The sequence below is a fragment of the Mustela putorius genome, unplaced genomic scaffold (assembly GCF_011764305.1).
Source record: "Mustela putorius furo isolate JIRA1106 unplaced genomic scaffold, ASM1176430v1.1 tig00000788_pilon_pilon_pilon, whole genome shotgun sequence".
Lineage (NCBI taxonomy): Eukaryota > Metazoa > Chordata > Mammalia > Carnivora > Mustelidae > Mustela > Mustela putorius.
The window spans coordinates 1,565,199-1,583,518 of NW_025421481.1; the positions used below are offsets into that span (position 1 = coordinate 1,565,199).

General features: G+C 37.7%; 1 protein-coding gene across 8 annotated transcripts in view; it reads left to right on the plus strand.

Moving 5' to 3' along the window:
* Positions 1-18,320, plus strand: part of SLC41A2 (solute carrier family 41 member 2) — a 126,170-nt gene that overhangs the window by 69,787 nt on the left and 38,063 nt on the right. For all 8 annotated transcript variants that reach the window (XM_045084754.1, XM_045084753.1, XM_045084756.1 and 5 more), the window contains 3 exons: positions 2,050-2,196; positions 11,853-12,000; positions 16,836-16,915. In XM_045084754.1, the coding sequence (XP_044940689.1) occupies positions 2,050-2,196; positions 11,853-12,000; positions 16,836-16,915 (375 nt within the window). The remainder of the gene's footprint in view (positions 1-2,049; positions 2,197-11,852; positions 12,001-16,835; positions 16,916-18,320) is intronic.

Sequence of the window (18,320 nt, forward strand, 5' to 3'; positions counted from 1 at the left end):
GCACCCCAAGCTACTAGGAAATTAATTTCTGGTAAAAAACAAAACAAACAAACGAACCCTAAAGCATTAGCTTCTTTCTCTTTAAGTTCATTTGGTTCTGTTTTTTTTTTTTTCTAATCTTATTTTCTTTAGAGAGGTTTAAAAATTTTTCGGTAAAAACTATTTTATTGTCCAGGATTTTCAAAATCATAAGAATCCAGACCTTTAAAATATATTTACTTAAGGTTCCTTACTTTGAATAATGTGTATTCTAATTTTATGAGAGCTTGACCTTTATATATGTATGCCACATCCTATTAACCACCTTTTGTAGGTGAGAAAACTGACCCAGGTAAGGTGACTTCTCTAGTTTCATCAACTGGGTTACATTAAATGAGAATTACAGGCTGTTTCCTGACTCCCAGCTCTTTCCACTGGTCCATGCTGGCAAAATATCTGTTTTCAGCTGAAAAGATACGGATGGCATTCTGTCCTAGGAGAACTTTCCATATCAGTCTTTAAATGTGCTGACTTTGAAAGAAGAATTCTGTAGGATTGCATCTTGATTATTACATAATGCATTTAAATTTTTTTTCTGCTATTGCATGTTTCCCCAATATTATGCAAAATGTGAGTCTGTAGATTGAAAATGTCTCCAGAATACAAGAAATGAGACATTGTTTGAAGCAACACGAAAATTCTACTTTTAATAATTTTGCCTTTATGGGTTGGTTGAAGACACGGGGCTAGAGTTACTTGCAAATTCTGTGACCTGAACTTAAAACGTATTCCCAGGACCTCAGCTTTATTATCTATAAAATGAGTATGCTAGAATAAAATCATTTTGAGTCATTGTCAGTATAAAAATGCAGGGAGATTCTGTTGGATTTTTTTCCTGTAGCCATATTTAGGCTTCTGTACTGGTTTATGGTTAGCATCTAAGTGCACTAATCTTAATGAATATTCTCTGCACCTGCATCCTCTATAGTTTGGTCTGAGAAAATGCATGCAACGGGGTATGGTTATAATTGTTGTCACCTTCCCTCACCATTTCTATGATTCAAGAAAATAAATATTTAGGAGTGCAAGTATACAGTCATATTTTCATCCCCTCTAGTTGGAAGTTCATAGATAGAAACTTTGGTTTTAAATAATACCCGATAGGGTTACCTCTGTGACGCAGTTGGTTCAGTGTTGACTCTTAGTTTAGGCTCAGGTCCTGATCTCAGGGTTGTGAGATCGAGCCCCTTTTGCTCACTCTCTCTCAAAATAAATAAATCTTTAAAAAAAGGAAAAAGAAACTTCTTTAGAGATTGCTTTTTGTGTTTTGGCCTCCAGTGTTCAAATTTTAATTAGTTCACTCCTCTGAATGCTTCATCACTTTTATTTTTAAACTTTTTTTTTAATCTTTTATTTATTTATTTGTCAGAGAAAGTGAGGCAGACTGGCAGGCAGAGGCAGAGGGAGAGGCGGGCTCCCTGCTGAGCAAAGAGCCCTATGTGGGACTTGATCCCAGAACCCTGGCATCATGACCTGAGCCGAAGGCAGCTGCTTAATGGACTGAGCCACCCAGGCACCCCCATCCCTGCTTCATCACTTTTAAAAAATAAAACGAAGCAAGCATTCTGGCTACCACCATGTAGACAAATCCGTTTTCATGGTCTTCTTCCCAGTTGCTGTGCATATAAATATGCCTCACCTTTCTTTGACATTTTCATACTTTGAGGGTTAAAATAAACTCTTCAGGTTTGGTACACACAAATACATTACACCTGAGACATACATGTTATTAAATCTGAAACTTTAGCTTTGATGTTATTTTATAGTAGCTTTTCAGGTCTCCAGATGCAGCACTGAACTTCTGAAATCTTCTATGATCCCTACTTGGAATTTGTTGAAAGGCATTTTGCCAAAGCATTAGAGTAAAATGTTTTGTTTGCTTTAGTCAACTTATCTAAGCAGTCTGACTGGAACTGATGCGCTGTTGGTCTAGCCTTTATATTTTGGAATGCAGGGGATTGATTTTCTCTAAATCACAGCATAAAAAGTAATGAGTTTTCTTTCTTCTAGGAATAATAATGGTTGGGGTTATCGTTGGTTCAAAGAAGACTGGCATAAATCCTGATAATGTTGCTACCCCCATTGCTGCTAGTTTTGGCGACCTCATAACTCTTGCCATATTAGCATGGATAAGTCAGGGTTTGTACTCCTGTCTTGGTAAGTTAATTTGGAATTAAATATAATGGGTTATTCAGAGTCCGTTCAAATAAATTTATTCATCTATCCTCATACAGTTTGTGAATTCTATACAGATTTATGGTATTCTTTAAAGTAAGTCTAAAGTACATTTGGTTTGAAGAAGTAAGTTTCAGATACATGTTTTTGAACTAAAGAAAGGGCTTTAACTTGACAAAGGCAGTCATTTATTAAGGGAAGCATCATTTAGTATATAAAATTACCTTAAATTATTTAATGAGTTGGTCAATAAAACTTGATGTTGAAGGAAAATGCTTCTCATTTAGAAAAAGATATGTCCACTTGAAACAAGGCAGAAGACAATAAACAAGCAATGGCCTAAATGTAGTAAGATATTGTTCATTTAGGTCTTAAGTTTTCATTGTTGTTGTGAAATATACAAGGAGGGCTGTATGGACAAGTATATTTAGGACAATGTTCGACTCTTTCCTCTTCCTGTCAAGCAAAGCACAGAAAAGGAGTTATAATAGTAAAGGGATAATCTGCTTTAATTTATTTTGGGGATGATAATTGGTCATACTTTCTCTCGGTTTTATACAATTCAGAAATTCATACTGACATCAGGGATTAAAATATGGCCAGTATTAAAGAATGTGACTTAATAATCTTCTCCAACTCTTCATTCATTCATTTCCCCAGTCATAGGCAGGCAGCTGGATGACTTGTAGACCTCATCTCCCCCACAGAAATGGGCTGCTAACTGTGTTGGGAAAGGGAGACTGTCGGCAATAGGCTGGATCCCAAAAGACAAGATGAGTTAGGTATGGTTAGTGTTCCTTTCCCTAGCCTTACGGATTAGACAAGTGTGTGAGGAGGAGTGGGGAGAAGAAAAGAAGGAGAGAAGAGAGTGAAGTGTTTCTACCTCTTATTATTCTACGGGTCTTGCCAGAAACTTTGAGGGTGGGGTGGAGATGGGATTAGAAGCCTGGTGGTGTTTCTGGGATGGGTTCTCTTACATACGGAAACAGGAAAGGTATCTTATTTGCAGACTTGATTGCTCAAAATACCACAGAGTCATTTGTAACCCATTTCTCAGCTAGCTGGTTGAATATCAGGGTGTTTCCTCAGTTGAAGTCCTAGAGTAAGAGAATGCCACTGAAGAAGGTTATCCTGATAAATACAACAATTGTTATAATGGTATAATAGACTCAGTATATGAGATTTCAGAAGGTAAATAAACTTTGGGGGAAAATCGTGTGTGCTGATTTTTTTTTTTTTTTAAACCAGCCTCTCTGTCTCTTAAAATTATAGTTGTTGTAACAATGAAGGGTTTTCTGATGCCCGGGTTGGAGTATGTGTCTTCATCGTGAACGCTAGGGGGCCTCATAAGACCAGCGCAGTGTTAGTGGTCGGCTCACTACAGAGGTTAGGGAACAGGCACATTTAAATTCAGAGACCCCATTCATCCCGCTGTGCTGCCTGGTTCTTGGAAACAAAGTTTAATTCCTGAGCTATGTTGGAAACACTTAGCAGTCTTTAGAGATAAGAGGATTTCATGGCCGCTCTAGGCTTTTGTTACAAATAGAGGCTTGTGTTACACGGCTCCCAAAGAATAGGGCGTTGAGGAAAGTCTCTCTTAACTCCTCACCTAGAATTTTGGATGCTTAGAATGACTTGGAACAGCTCCCCTCCTGTCTTTTCAGTTTGGATGCATTGTCCCGAAGCTCACTCTACATTCATTCAGTGTGTTTCTTTTGGTTCTGATAAAATTTGCTGATTTCTGGTATCTGAGGTAAATACAGGATTTTTACCCTTTGTACCTCACCAGTTCCCCACAAAAAGGGCAAAACAAGCCCAGAGCTTTGTTTATTCCTGTGGACTTTATTTTGTGTCGTCACCTAAGTCTTTGTTGTTCAGTTAACAAAGTTTAAGGTTTAGCCTTGTGTTTACAGCCTCTGGGAGTCGGCGGAAAACCTGCTCCTCCCTTTCTTGGGCTTGTTACTCCTGCCGGACTCACGCAGTTACTGATTCTCCTGCGTCAGTTACTGATTCTTGTGTGTCAGTTACTGATTCTCGTGTGTCAGGCAAGATTTTTCCCTTTCTTTTCTTATGTCATTCCCTTCCCCTTCATTGAGGCCAGTCAGAGGACTCATTTTCAGTGCTAGATTCATACATTTCTCTCATGTTAATTGATCTTTTCCTCTGAATTCCTGTAACCCTTCACTGATAATGTCTCGTGTGATGGTTCTTTACATTTTACTGATCATTATAGCTTTTTGTGTAAATGTAGTACCTTCCTTTATGAGGGTATAAGCTTCTGAGGAAAAAATTCTGTGTTTTCTCAATCAATCAATCAATCAATCAATCAGTCAATCTATCTGACTCCCATAGGGCCATATACATAAATGGATGTTAAATAAATAACACTTGGTGAAATGCTTTATTTCTTTGGAAAGCTATCCAGTTAATGTGAATAGAAGTTATTCAGGATGTCATACACCCATGGAAATAGACAGGTATCTTTCTGAGTGATCTTGCTATGTTCTTTGTCCAACAGCAGAATAGATTGTAACAACAACAACAAAAAAATGACCCTTTCAATGAATACTTAGTATTGGGAAAATATTGGAAGAGTATCTTGGGGATTAGTATCTATACAGAAAAATTTAAATGGTAGCATATGGCTAGGAGATACTGAAATAGAAACAAAAATAGAAAGTTAGTTTAGAAAATAATCTAAGCTCTGAACTATGATATGCTTTGGTATGACTTGCCGAGAAGATAGAAAGGCATTTATTCATTCATACAGTAATGTTTAAACAGTAGTAACTTTTAAAAGCTATTAAAAGGTTGTGGTTAGGCCAGCAACCAGAATATCTGTACATAGTGATTGCTGCCCTTTCTTTCTTCTTGTTTGCATACTTTTAAGAGGATTTTAAGAGGGCGCCTGAGTGGCTTCCTGCTCAGTGGGGAGCCTGCCGCTCCTTCTCCCACTCCCCCTGCTTGTGTTCCATCTTTCCCTGTCAAATAAATAAATAAATAATCTTTTAAAAAAGAGAGAGAGAATTTTAAGAACTCTTTTCAGTTCTTTGTATAACTCCATGGCTATCTAATTCTGGTATGATTTTATTGATTTGACAAACTGTCAGCTTTTCTCTTTTTAGGCAAGATCTGAGAAGCAGAATGTTGACGGGTTTCTTATTCTTTGAGGTTAACTTTAAAAAGATGGCTTAGTTGAAGCCATAGAACAATCACGATCATCCTTAGGTAGCTCCAATCCATAGAAACCGACAGGGAGACCAGCTAGTTAATTACAAGGCATTCTAGAATATCCCTGCCTGGGTGTGAGTATGAGTAATATGGTGATATGAGTAGAATCTAAATTTTTCTTACATGTCAGTCTTCAGAGATTTTCAGCCCTCACCATCTTAGTTTAGAGTGATTCCTGGAAGGTCAATTTAGTGAGAGAATTCTGATAGTTATAATGGAGGGTATTAAAAAAAAAAAATCGACAACTTACCATGCCCCTTGCTTTGTAGCTCACACACAAACAGCTGACATATAAGAATGTCATGCATAGCAGCTACATATTTCAAAAGAATTTAGGGTAAGAATAATGAACGTTGTTAATGAAAATTGTGTGACAGTTGTTGCAAAACGCCACCAGCAATCCAATAAAAGATACAAGCCATGAATCAGAAAGATGGCTCTTCTGTTTGGCAGATAAGTGGAATCACAGCAATTTGAACCACTTTAGCTGTGTTCATCCTTAGTTTTCTGTAGTTTACGTATGTCACAGAATCGATACTAATGCGCACAGACATTTCTTAGGCTTAAAATTCTGCAAAGCTTTATCTGTACACCTGTATTCATTCCTATTGCTGCTATAACAAATTACCACAAACTCTGTGGCTTAAAACAATGGAAATGAGGGGCGCCTGGGTGGCTTAGTGAGTTAAGCATCTGCCTTCAGCTCAGGTTGTGATCCCAGGGTCCTGGGATTGAGTCCCGCATTGGGCTCCCCATTGGGGAGCCTGCTTCTCCTTCTGCTCCCCCCTGACTGTGCTCACTTGCGCGCGCTCTCTCTCTCTCTCTGTCAAATAAATAAATAAAATCTTATGAAAGAAAACAACAACAGAAATGAATCATCTTACAGTTCTGGAAGCCAAAGTCTAAAATGTCTCATACAGGGCTAAAATCAAGGTGTCAGCAGGGCTGGTCTCTTCTGGAGGATTTTAGGGGAAAACGCATTCCTTGGCTCATGGATCTGCTGGCTGCCAGCATTCCTTGGCTTGTAGCTGCATTACTCATTCTCTGCTTCTGCGGTCACACTGCCTACTCTTCTGAAGTCAGATCTTCCTCTGACTTCCGCCTGGGAGGACATCTGTAATTACATTTCAGGCTCACTCTAATGATCCAGAATAACTTCCGCATTTCAAAATACTTGACCTACATCTGCAAAGTTTCTTTGGCCATATAAGGTAATTATTCACAGTTTCTAAGGATTAGGATGTGGATGTGTTGAGTAATGGCTGAATAATGACCTACTGTAATACCTGTTGTGATATACTCAGAAATTAATACAAAATATTATTTTGACTCGGATCATTGAAGTGTATTTCATTTTGAAGGAAGACATTATTTAAATTTTGATAAATTAAATTTGATACTAAATTTGGCTTTTAGTCATCCATTTTTCTCTTGCTGATTGTGTCATTAGTGATTTTCTGAAGGTAATTCCTTAATTTTATGACATCTATAAAACACCAGTATAGCCTACAAAGAGAAATGTTTAGAATCTTCCCTTTTCCTATATTTGTAATTTTTCCTTAGCCCTCAGAATTAGGTTAGATCTTATCCAGGAAAAAAAGAGGAGTGTCCCATGCAATCATAGTTTGGTAGGAATGAGCATATTAGACATGGCAGGAAATTGAGATAGAACGTGTTTACAGTAAATCAATTTTAGAAATTTTTATTTCTATCATGTTTTCCCCTACTTTTTAAAGTTCTGCCTATCCTGGACCTAGATACATTTAATGTTAACATTTTATCCCATTTGCTTTGTCTGTTATTCTCTGTCTCTATATGTATGTATATATATTTGTATCTGTTTTTTCTTTGTCTTTAAGACATTGACATTTTTTTTTAAGATTTTTATTTATTTATTTGACAGAGAAAAATCACAAGTAGGCAGAGAGAGAGAGAGAGAGGAGGAAGCAGGCTCCCCGCCAAGCAGAGAGCCCAATGCGGGACTCGATCCCAGGACCCTGAGACCACGACCCGAGCTGAAGGCAGCGGCCTAACCACTGAGCCACCCAGGCGCCCAAGACATTGACATTTTTGAAGACTATAGTTCCCCCTCCTTTTTTTCATTGTTAGAATTTAAAAAAAATTGAGCTACAGTTCACACGCCACACCGTTCACCTTTAAAAAGTGTACAGTTCAATGATTTTTAGTACATCTGTAATATTGTACAATCTGTTGTATAATTCCAGAACATTTTCATCACCCCAAAAGAAACCTGTAGCTATCACTCCCCATTCTACCCTTTGCCCAGACCCTGCAACCAGTAATCTACCTTCTATGGGTTTGCCTGTTCTAGACATTTCCAAAAAATTGAATCATCCAATGTAGAACCTTTTATGTCCAGCTCCTTTCAGTTAGTACGTTTTCAAGTTTCACCTGCCTTGCAGCATGAGTCAGTCCTGAATAATACTTCATTGTATGAATATACCACATTTTGTTTATCCATTTACCAATTCCTGGAGGTTTGGGTTGCTTCCATTTTTTTGGCTGTTATGAAAAAATGAGGCTATGAACACACTTACACAAGCTTTTGTGTGAACATATGTTTTCAGTTCTCTTGGTATTTACCTAGCAGTGGAATATATGATAACTCTGTTTAACTTTTTAAGGAACTGCCCACTCATTATTTTAAGCTTATGTACTGAGAAAATTTTACCCCGCTCCAAAAGTTCAAGCGGTGTTTCTGGGGTTGGGGTGGTAGGTGCTTCTTTCCACTTCAGATGTCCTTCCAGAGATTTAATGTTGAAAGTAACTTAAAAACTGAGTAGTGTGCTCCTCTTTTGACGTAGTAAAATGAAAGGGTAATGAAGTTGTAAGATGATCTGACCTAGCAGAATAGTTCTTTTCACTTGTGTTTAGTGGATTTTACCTTTAGTTTCCTGTTTGATCCTATAAAGAGATCGTTGTTAATCTTGGTTGTTAGGAAGTAAGAATTGCCTTCTAATTGGGATGTTATTTACCCTTATCTAATATTTTAATAAGAAGAACTGGGAATCCATTCAATAAAGTTTTTTTTTCAATCTTCTATAAAATTCATGAAGAAAATGATGGTATGTATAACATTAGTCATATCCCTTTATTTTTTTTTAAAGATTTTATTTATTTGACAGAGAGAGATTACAAGTAGATGGAGAGACAGGCAGGGGGCGGGGGGAGCAGGCTCCCTGCTGAGCAGAGAGCCCGATGTGGGACTTGATCCCAGGACCCTGAGACTATGACCTGAGCCGAAGGCAGCGGCTTTAACCCACTGAGCCACCCAGGTGCCCAGTCATATCCCTTTAAATGGAAGAAAACATTCAAATGGATTTTGTGAACATACTCATTTTGAAGAGGTGAACTAAAGATAAAATTTGGTTGGATATTATTTTAATAGTTATAGTAATTGTTTATTCCTCCCTGATTGGAAAAAAATTGAGCTTCTATCTGGTTCCAACATTTTTAGTCATAGGTAAGGGATCTCTAAATATCTTAAGATGGGGAAATAGAAAATTCAATCAAAGATAAGATTCTGGGTAAGGATTGAAGAATTTTGTGAGATGCTAGAAAAATTTAGTAACACCTTGATCAGCTAAAATGATATTACCAAAAATGTTTTGGGATGGTGTTACTGTTTTAAGAAGGGGTAGGCAACTTTTATCCCTGGGGATATTTAGAATTAAATATAAAAATATTTGAGAATCAAATTCATGGTATTTGCCGAAAGAGGCAAAACATATATTTTTAAATATACTTGTAACTAAGCCCATCAGAGAAACATGTCAGTCTTCTAATTCTATCTTAAATTTGTAATTAAGTAATTGACTTACTCTTACGACTTTTAAATATAAATATTCCAAAATTGTATGCATTATATGAACATTTATAAAACCTTAAAGACTTGCCATATTTGTACACTTAATCTATTAGATTTATAAAGATTATCTTAAGTACTTGGAAACTTTTGAGAGACTCTTGAAATGTCTAAGTCAGTAGAGTATCTTAGGGTATTTAACCAAGTTTGTAAATGTGACTAAATATTATTCCAAACACTTCAGAATAATTTTTGGTTGGATGCTAGACATTGTGAATGTAATAATGTTAAGTGCTCAATTGTTTTGTTTTTCTTTATGAAGTGTTTGACTTTGTTCCTGGAGGCAGTTTATTGTAGATTAGCTTGAGCTTCACAAGGCTTGGTTTCAAGATCTATTGAGTAGATGTTACACTAGGGCTGGTCCTACTACTAAGATGTGACACTTCTTAGGTCTTCACTAAATGTTCTCAGTGTTTGAAGAGGCCTCTCCTCCCTAGATGGTTGGCTCTTGAATTGATTGACTTCCAGCCCTCTGTAAACTCTGGGAATTTTTCAGCTTACAACTCCACAATTATTCTTGGCCTAGCCTTGTGGAGTTCACCCTATGCATGCATGGCTTAGTATTCAGTTCATGAACTCTTTCTTTGAGAGCTTCATCTTCTCCAGTATTTGATCCTATAAATTCCCCCTGCCCTAGCTTTACTCTGCTGGAGTTTTCCCTTCCTGCATGGTGGTCTGGGACATGCCTTTCGTTAAAAAGCTGAGGCTGTTGTAAGGCTTATCTCATTTCTTTGCCTTCTCTCAGGGAACACAGGCTTACAATGCTTGTTGTCTAGTGTCTGAAGACTGCTGATATCTGCGTATCTATCTCTATCTATTCTAGTCATTTCTGAAAGCACTTAAAATTTTGTTCAGAGGTGATATACAGCATGTCTACAAAGCAAGACAAATAGCTAAGCCCAAAGTCAATAAGGCAGAGAAATTTATTCACTCTGTAGGGAAGCATAATAAGAATGGAGAGAGAATGAATAATTGTGATCAAGTAAGACAGTTTACCACAAAGGGGTTATAGCAAAGTCCTGGCAATCTGCTATCTCAGTGTGTTCCAGATAGCAAGATGTTAATGATAATGGCAGCGATAATTATGATAATAGTAAGTGTTAGATGAATATTAGCTAGGTGCTTGGACACTATTCTACTTACATGTACTCATTCTCTTAAGAGTCACAATAACCCCATGAAATAGATACTATTATTATTGCCATTTTATAGATAAGGAAATTGAAGTTTATAGGAGTGAAATTTCTTGTCCAAGGTAGGTTATAATACCAAGATGTGAAACTAGGTGATCTGGCCAAACTATGGTTAACACGGTGTACTGTATTCTGTCTTAGCATATTAAGGGTTCTGAGAAGTTCAGCAGTGAACAGAGGTGTTTACCCATATTAAACTTGGTTCTTCTATTTTATTTTTTTCAGATTTTATTTATTTATTTGACAGATTGAGATCACAAGTAGGCAGACAGGCAGGCAGAGAGAGAGAAAGAGAGAGGAGGAAGCAGGCTTCCAGCTGAGCAGAGAGTCTGATAGGGGGCTCAGTCCCAGGACCCCGGGATCATGACCTGAGCCAACGTCAGAGGCTTTAACCCACTGAGCCACCCAGGTGCCCCTAGTTTTTTTAATTTTATTTTGGAGTTTGGAACACTATTTAGTATTGGGGCTATCTATTATCCATTGCTTGGCCAGCATTCCTTGGAATGCTTGTAGTATAAGATCCTTTTAAGTAAAAATAATATCCCATTTAACTTTAGAGTTAAATGGATAGATTTACTAACTTGGGGGCGCCTGAGTGGCTCAATTGGTTACGTAGCTGCCTTCCACTCAGGTCATGATCCCAGGATCCCAGGACCACTCAGGTCATGATCGCAGGGTCCCAGAACTGAGTCCCACATCAGGCTCCCTACTCAGCGGGGAGTCTCCTTCTCCCTCTCCCTCTCTGCCTGCTGCTTCTCCCTGCATACATGTGCTCTCTCTCTGTCTGTCAAATAATCAAATAAAATCTTAAAAAAAAAAAAAGAGTTACTAACTTTGATATCGGACGCCATCTTTTCCTGACTCTTCCTGTTTCCTAGCCATGTCCTTAAGCTCCCAAGCTTCAGTTTCTTCATAAAATAGAAACGGCAGTATACCTCATACTTGGGAGGATGGTCACATGAGATGTTGCCTAAAAGTCACTTAGCACAGTCCTTGCTCAATAACAGAAGCCAAATAAATGATGGTTTTTTACTGTTACTGTCCTTCCTGTTATTATGGCAATTCTCATCCAGCTCAATAGCTATTTCAGTAAATGTTTATTGGATTCCTGTATTTATTTTCAGTTACATTATTTAATAATTTTACCTTATCCACGGTTTTTTTTTTTCTTATCCACAGTTTTGAATTTGTGTGAAGTTTAGAGAAAATACATAGCCTGTGAATGTGTTGAATAACATCCTATCTCCTGGGAAACTTGTACTTTTAATATCTATATTTGCTATGTGGTTAGAAGAGAGATTGAAATGTTGTCTCTTTTTTAATTTTAGACAACTATTACTACATTTCTCCATTAGTTGGTGTCTTTTTCTTGGCTCTAACTCCTATCTGGATTATAATAGCTGCCAAACATCCAGCCACAAGGACAGTTCTCTACTCAGGCTGGGAGCCTGTCATAACAGCTATGGTTATAAGTAGGTTAGTATTAAAATGTGTGTGTAAATGTGTTCTATATACCTGTACCTGTGTATATATATTAAAATATCAGCAGCCTATTTTTATTTCTTGGGTCAATTATCTTATATAGCCAGGTCTTTTTTTTTTTTTTTTAATCACAGGTAATAGGGAAATTAATGTCAGGAATTATTGAAATCTGTAGACCAGTTTCAAACTTCTTTTCTAATCAAATCCTTACCAGATTGATGAGTAAGGTTTCTCATGGTGTGTACGTGTGTGTATGTATGTGTATTTGTGTGTTAACCTGACTTTACTTATTTTTAATAATAAGGTATTCACATAAGTATCAGAAAGCCTTAGAAATGCACATGCCATTTGACTACTGACACTCCAACAGGACACAGGGTATAACTAAGGATATATGCAAACAATAAAGTTGTAAGGATCCCCATCACAGTAGGATTTTTAACAACAACTAAAGAGATCACCTTAGAGGTCTAGCAACCAGCTATCAATCCAGTAAATTGTAGTGTAGTCACCAAATGAAATGTTAACCACTAAAAATAACAAAGTTTGTATTGACATGGAAAGATGTTCATTGCACATTTGGTGAAAAGAGCAAGCTAGAAAAGAGTACGAATTTCCTGTTAAACGTGGTGTATTGACCCACATCTATGTTCTTCCTTCCTGAAACTACTAAAATGACAGTAATAGAACAGAAAAGCTATAAAACCACAAACAGAAGGGGAGCAGAGAGGACAGCAGGTGCGAGATTCTACAGAATTAGTAAAATAGGAATCAGATGATTTTTAACTGAACTAGCAGAATGGAAAAAGCCAAAACCTCACCTCCTGCAGGGTTGGGGGGGGACACCCATAAGAAGCAAGTGGGTCTGATTGCTGAGCCTCAGAAACCCGGAGAGGTGGAGGAAATAGAGGCACGAAGTACTTCTCAGAGCTGAAATGAAGAAGATCGGTGAAAAGTTTATTCAAGAGGCAATTAGATCCTAAAAGCCCTTCTCCAGCTTGACCACTTGGGGGACCATCCTCTTCCCCCCACTTGGCAGAAGACCAGAATTCACTCTGAGAGACTGAACCAGAGAGTATGTGGATTTGGAAACACCTGCATATGTGAGGGTGCAGGTTACACACTGTATGAAAAATAGGATTAAGTGAAAATCTAGAGGCTGAACAGTGAAAATCCTATGCCACTTCTTATTCTTTGCTCATGGAATGTTGGCAGTCAGGCCTCTACCCCCAGGCAAAGAATTAGAATAATTCTTTTCTGGGGAAACTCATCAGCACAAAAGAAAAACTTGTGGATATTGACCCTTGTGGGTCCCTTAGTGAAAGAGCTGCTTGTGTACCTGATGCTTCTTCAGAAGCCTGCCCTCTGATGAGCTCTGCCTCCGTACCCAGAAAGCCCCAAGTGTGCTCTGCAGTTCCCTTCACGGAGGAGCCGACAGTGAAAGGATCACCGGACATTTGATTAAGGCTTCTAACATGAGAGACAGAAAGCAGAAAAATGGTACCCAAAGAAAGTACAGGGATAGTTGAAAGACCTTAAAAAATCTCCTCAGTGTCTTCAGAGCAGTAAGAGAATGTATGGCATCCATAATGCAAGTACAGGATGCTCTAATAAGGAGGATTTAAGAAGTAGGAAGAGCTCTTGGAAATTAAGGCTACATAGGGGCACCTGAGTGGTACAGTTGGTTAAGCAACTGACTTGATTTTGGCTTAGGTTATGATCTCGGGGTCCTGGGATCAAGCCCTGCGATGGACTCTGTGCTCAGCAGGGAGTCTGCTTATCCTTCTCCCTCTGCTCCTCCTCCTGCTCTCTCTCTCTCAAATAAATAAATAAAATCTTCTAAGAGATTTTTATTTGAGAAGGAGAGAGAGCATGAGCCCAGGGGCAAGGACAGAGGGAGAAGGAGAAGCAGGCTCTCTGCTGAGCAGGGAGCCCAATGAGGGGCTCGATCCCAGCACCCCGAGATCATGACCTGAGCAGAAGGCAGATGCTTAACTGACTGAGCCTCCCAGGTGCCCCTAAATAAATAAAATCTTTAAAAATCTCAAAAGTTAGAAGATAGAGCTGAGATACTGTTCTGGAAAATAGAACAGAAAGCGGTAGCAGGCACCTGGAGGCAAACAATAAAAAGAAGAAACTATCAAAGAAATAATACAAGAAAGTTCCTGAGGACTGAAGACCACGGGCTTCCAGCTTGTTGGGCCCATTAAGTACCTAATGCAGTGAATGCCAGGAGAGAGCCTAATCAAAGGATGCTACTGTAAATTCCAAAATATTCTAGAGAAAAAAGATGAGTTATACATGAAGCATTGGGAACCTGAATGATGTCCAATAGCAACATCTAAACTTACTCCTTCAAAACTCTGAAGGGAGATTATTTTGAACATAAGTTGTGGTTGCAATATCAGCCAGATGTAAAGGTGGAATCAAGAAATTTTCAGACAGTCAGGATCTCAAAAAGTTTGCTTCCCATATGGGCTTTCATATAAACGCTGGTAGAAGATAATGGTCTATCAAAATGAGGAAATAAATCAAGAAAGGTGACACAGGAATGAGGAAACCCATTCTATGAGAGCAGATGGTTCATTTTTCTGTGATGTAGATTGCTTTCCCCTGAAAGCTTCAGACAATAGGGTCCTGTGAAATGTTGGGACTTGGTCATGGCATACAGACCAAGACCCAGTGTCGGAGACTGAAGGAAGTTGTGGGGTGACAACCGTGTAACGTGCCTAGAGGCCACCATCTGGGTTGGCAGGACAGAAGACTTACGGAGGACTTTCTCTAGGAAACAAAAGTGGAATTGATGAGTTACCTGATGTTTGACTGTATTCAGAAGCATTTCATTAACTTTGTTAGAAAGTTGAAAGCAAATTAATAGTAAGTACCCCCAAAATTGGGAAAAATATAGGCCCAAGTAAAAAATAAAAATGAGGAAATCTAATAATACACTTGATGGTTCAGTTGTGAATAATGATTTCCTTGTTACGATAAAGTAAACCGTAAATATTTTTCACCCAGAATTGTTAGAACCAAGTTGGCAGGATAGGAGGAAGGGAATTATGAAGCATCCCAGGTTGGGAGGGGAAGGGCAAGTGAGATGAAGTCCCCATCTGTCACAGTGGAGGTCATTAGGTAAATGTCTAAAATTTAAAATCAGGAAATCACAGTATAAACATGTTATTTAGAAATAGAGCATTAAACACCAGAAGAAACAGCTAAAGAAGTTGAAAAGAATGACTAGTGGAGAACAGGTTCTGGGAGTGGGGGCTGGGGACTATGTCATAAGCTTTGTGGTACTTTCACTTTTTAAATAATGTGCATGTTTATTCGATACAAATAAAATTTAATACAAGTGAAGAGAGAACCACTTCCACAATGTGAGCTTTTATTTTTAAAAATCTTTGTGTTTAAAAATGTCTGGGAGGCTATATACCAATATGATAACAGTATAATGCTGAATGATAGCACTGAGGTTGATTTTTATTTTCTTCTTTTTGTTTGTCTTTTCTAATTTTTCCTATAATATTTTGTTACCTAGGTCATAAAAACATTTTAAGATGTATTTTAACAAGTGTTCATGTTATGTTCACAGCATGAACCTGTGCATTTTGGCACAGAAATTTATTCTTTGGCAATAACTAGTTTGTTCTATGAAATACATATATTTTTAAAGTGAGACCTTAATAAAATACCCTTAAGGAAGATTCCTTTGGGATTTTACAATGTAACTTTTAATGGGAAGTCCTATTAATTTAGGCACAGCAAGCCACAATTCATTTATTTTACTAAAAAATTAAAATAATAAGTTCCTAATGTTAACTGTCAGGCAATGGTAGAACATTTGATCTGATATTTTGACAATCAACCCCGTTCTCTGATAACGTGGGATTTATTTTTCTGTAATGTAGATTGCATTTTCTTGGAAGATTTAGGCAACAGGATCCCACAGAGTATAGCAACTGGCAATGTTTTATAGGATTTAGACCAAGAAACTGAAGCTAACCAATTGGTAATAGTCATGGAAACTTAACAAATCTCCAAGCTCCATGGAGACTTTCAGAGTACATGGCTTGCTCCTGTATAGATTATTTTTCCAGACCTCTCCTCAAAATCAGCCCTTTCTGTGGCTACAACTCATTACCAATAATAAGATGCTACACCTATCTAGGTTTCACACAATAAAAATGATGCCTCGAATGCCTTGTTAATTTCAAATACAAAGAAATACTCTTTTAAAAATCCCATTTTTTAGGGGCACCTGCCTGGGTCAAGTTGGTAGACTATGAGATTCTTGATCTCAGGGTCAGAGTCGTGAGTTCAAGCCCCACGTTGGGTGTAGAGCTCACTTAAAAAATAATAACAACAAACTATTTTTTAAATTGGAACAGCAATAAATGCACATGGTTTTTAAAAATTAGTAAACACAGAAGGACATAAAATAACCATCAGTCTTCTGTTAGTCCCTCCCCCCAGAGATAGACATTGTTAATAATTTCTTATATATCCTTCCAGACATTTTAATACATCTAAAGCATATTCTTTTCCTGTTTTAAGAAACATATCTTAGAGATCAGGAGGAGATCCTAGAGCTTATTCTGTGTTTTATTTTCAAAGTTTCACTGTTGACATTGATTTTTACTTGGACTATTTTTCCTTTTTATTCTACTTTTTAAATATTAAAAAAATTTTAATTTAGATTTTTAAAAAATTTTAAAAAGCAATTTTTAAAAACATTGTTTTTAAAGTAGAGGTGTTTGTGTATAAAGATCAGCTTTAAATTTAGTACACTTATTTCTCTTCCCTAAATTATACAATTTTCTATCTTCCAGCATTGGGGGCCTTATTCTGGACACAACCGTATCTGATCCAAACTTGGTTGGGATTGTTGTTTACACACCAGTTATTAATGGTAAGAATTAGATATACTGTTTCACAATGGTATCAAATCATTATATATACTCTTAATCAGGAACAGGAATATTAGGGTTCACAGTTTAAGAGGTGTATCTCCCCCTCCCTTCCACTCCCCCGCCCCCAGGTTGGTGTTCGTGATAGAAATGACATTCCCTGTTCTCAGTATGTACAACCTATTTTTGAAAAGAACTGTTTCTTACTCTTACTACTTGGTATTGGTTTAAGAGTCGAGCATACTTGATTTTTAAGATTAGTGTGGTGAAATAGGATATTTCAGTTCTGGATTATCATTGACTTTGGGTTTATCTGCTGTCTCATGTTTTGCTACTGCTCCTGTCGATTTTTGTGGATCAATTAGCGTTAGCTAGGTTTAAGCATTGCTTAAGTCAATTCGATTCATTAAAATCGATCACTCCTCTGTGGCTCCCTTTAAGATCTGCCTTAAATTATTTTCTTACCTATAAAAAGGGAATTATAATACTTAGGTTCACAGGGCTTTTTGGTATGAATTCCATTTAGTAAGATAATTTTAATCTAGTCATACTGACTTTGGGGCTGGCTGTCATTATATTGGATTTTAGTACAGTTTATGCCAGTATAATTTAAAAAGTAATTCTACCTGAGGGAAAACATGTCACAGGATATGCTACACATTTAATATAAATTGCTTTCGTATATTTATGTGTAATAAAATAATGTTATATGAAGGCAAGTTCCCCAAAATCTAACTTCAGACCTAAAATTTCACTTGAACATTTACATTTTTGCATAGCTGTAAAATGTCCATGAAGATATTTCCCCTCTAGATCCCCTTTCCAATTTTCCTAGTGCCCCTACCCCCCCATCATCCACCCTTAAAATCACAGAACCATCAACGCAGCCCTTCACCCTCTGAATAGACAATGATCAGATCTCATTGATTTGCCCATTAACATAGTTCACTTGTTCACTTACTTGTGTAAGAATGTCTCCACACTATAGTCTGCTAATGTCTTACTTCAGCCATCACTGAAGTCATAAAGTAGCTTTCCTAACCTACTCACTGCTCAGTGCCAATTAACTGTCACTAGCAGGCTAGTCTTTCTTTCTTTTTTTTTTTTAAAGATTTTATTTATTTATTGGACAGAGAGAGAGATCACAAGTAGGCAGAGAGGCAGGCAGAGAGAGGAGGAAGCAGGCTCTCCACTGAGCAGAGAACCCGATGTTGGGCTCCATCCCAGGACCCTGAGATCATGACCTGAGCCGAAGGCAGAGGCTTAACCCACTGAGCCACCCAGGCGCCCCAAGGCTAGTCTTTCTTAAACATTGTTTTTTTTTACTTCAATCTTAAGATGATGAACATAGGGGCACCGGGGTGGCTCAGTGGGTTAAAGCCTCTGCCTTCGGCTCAGGTCATGATC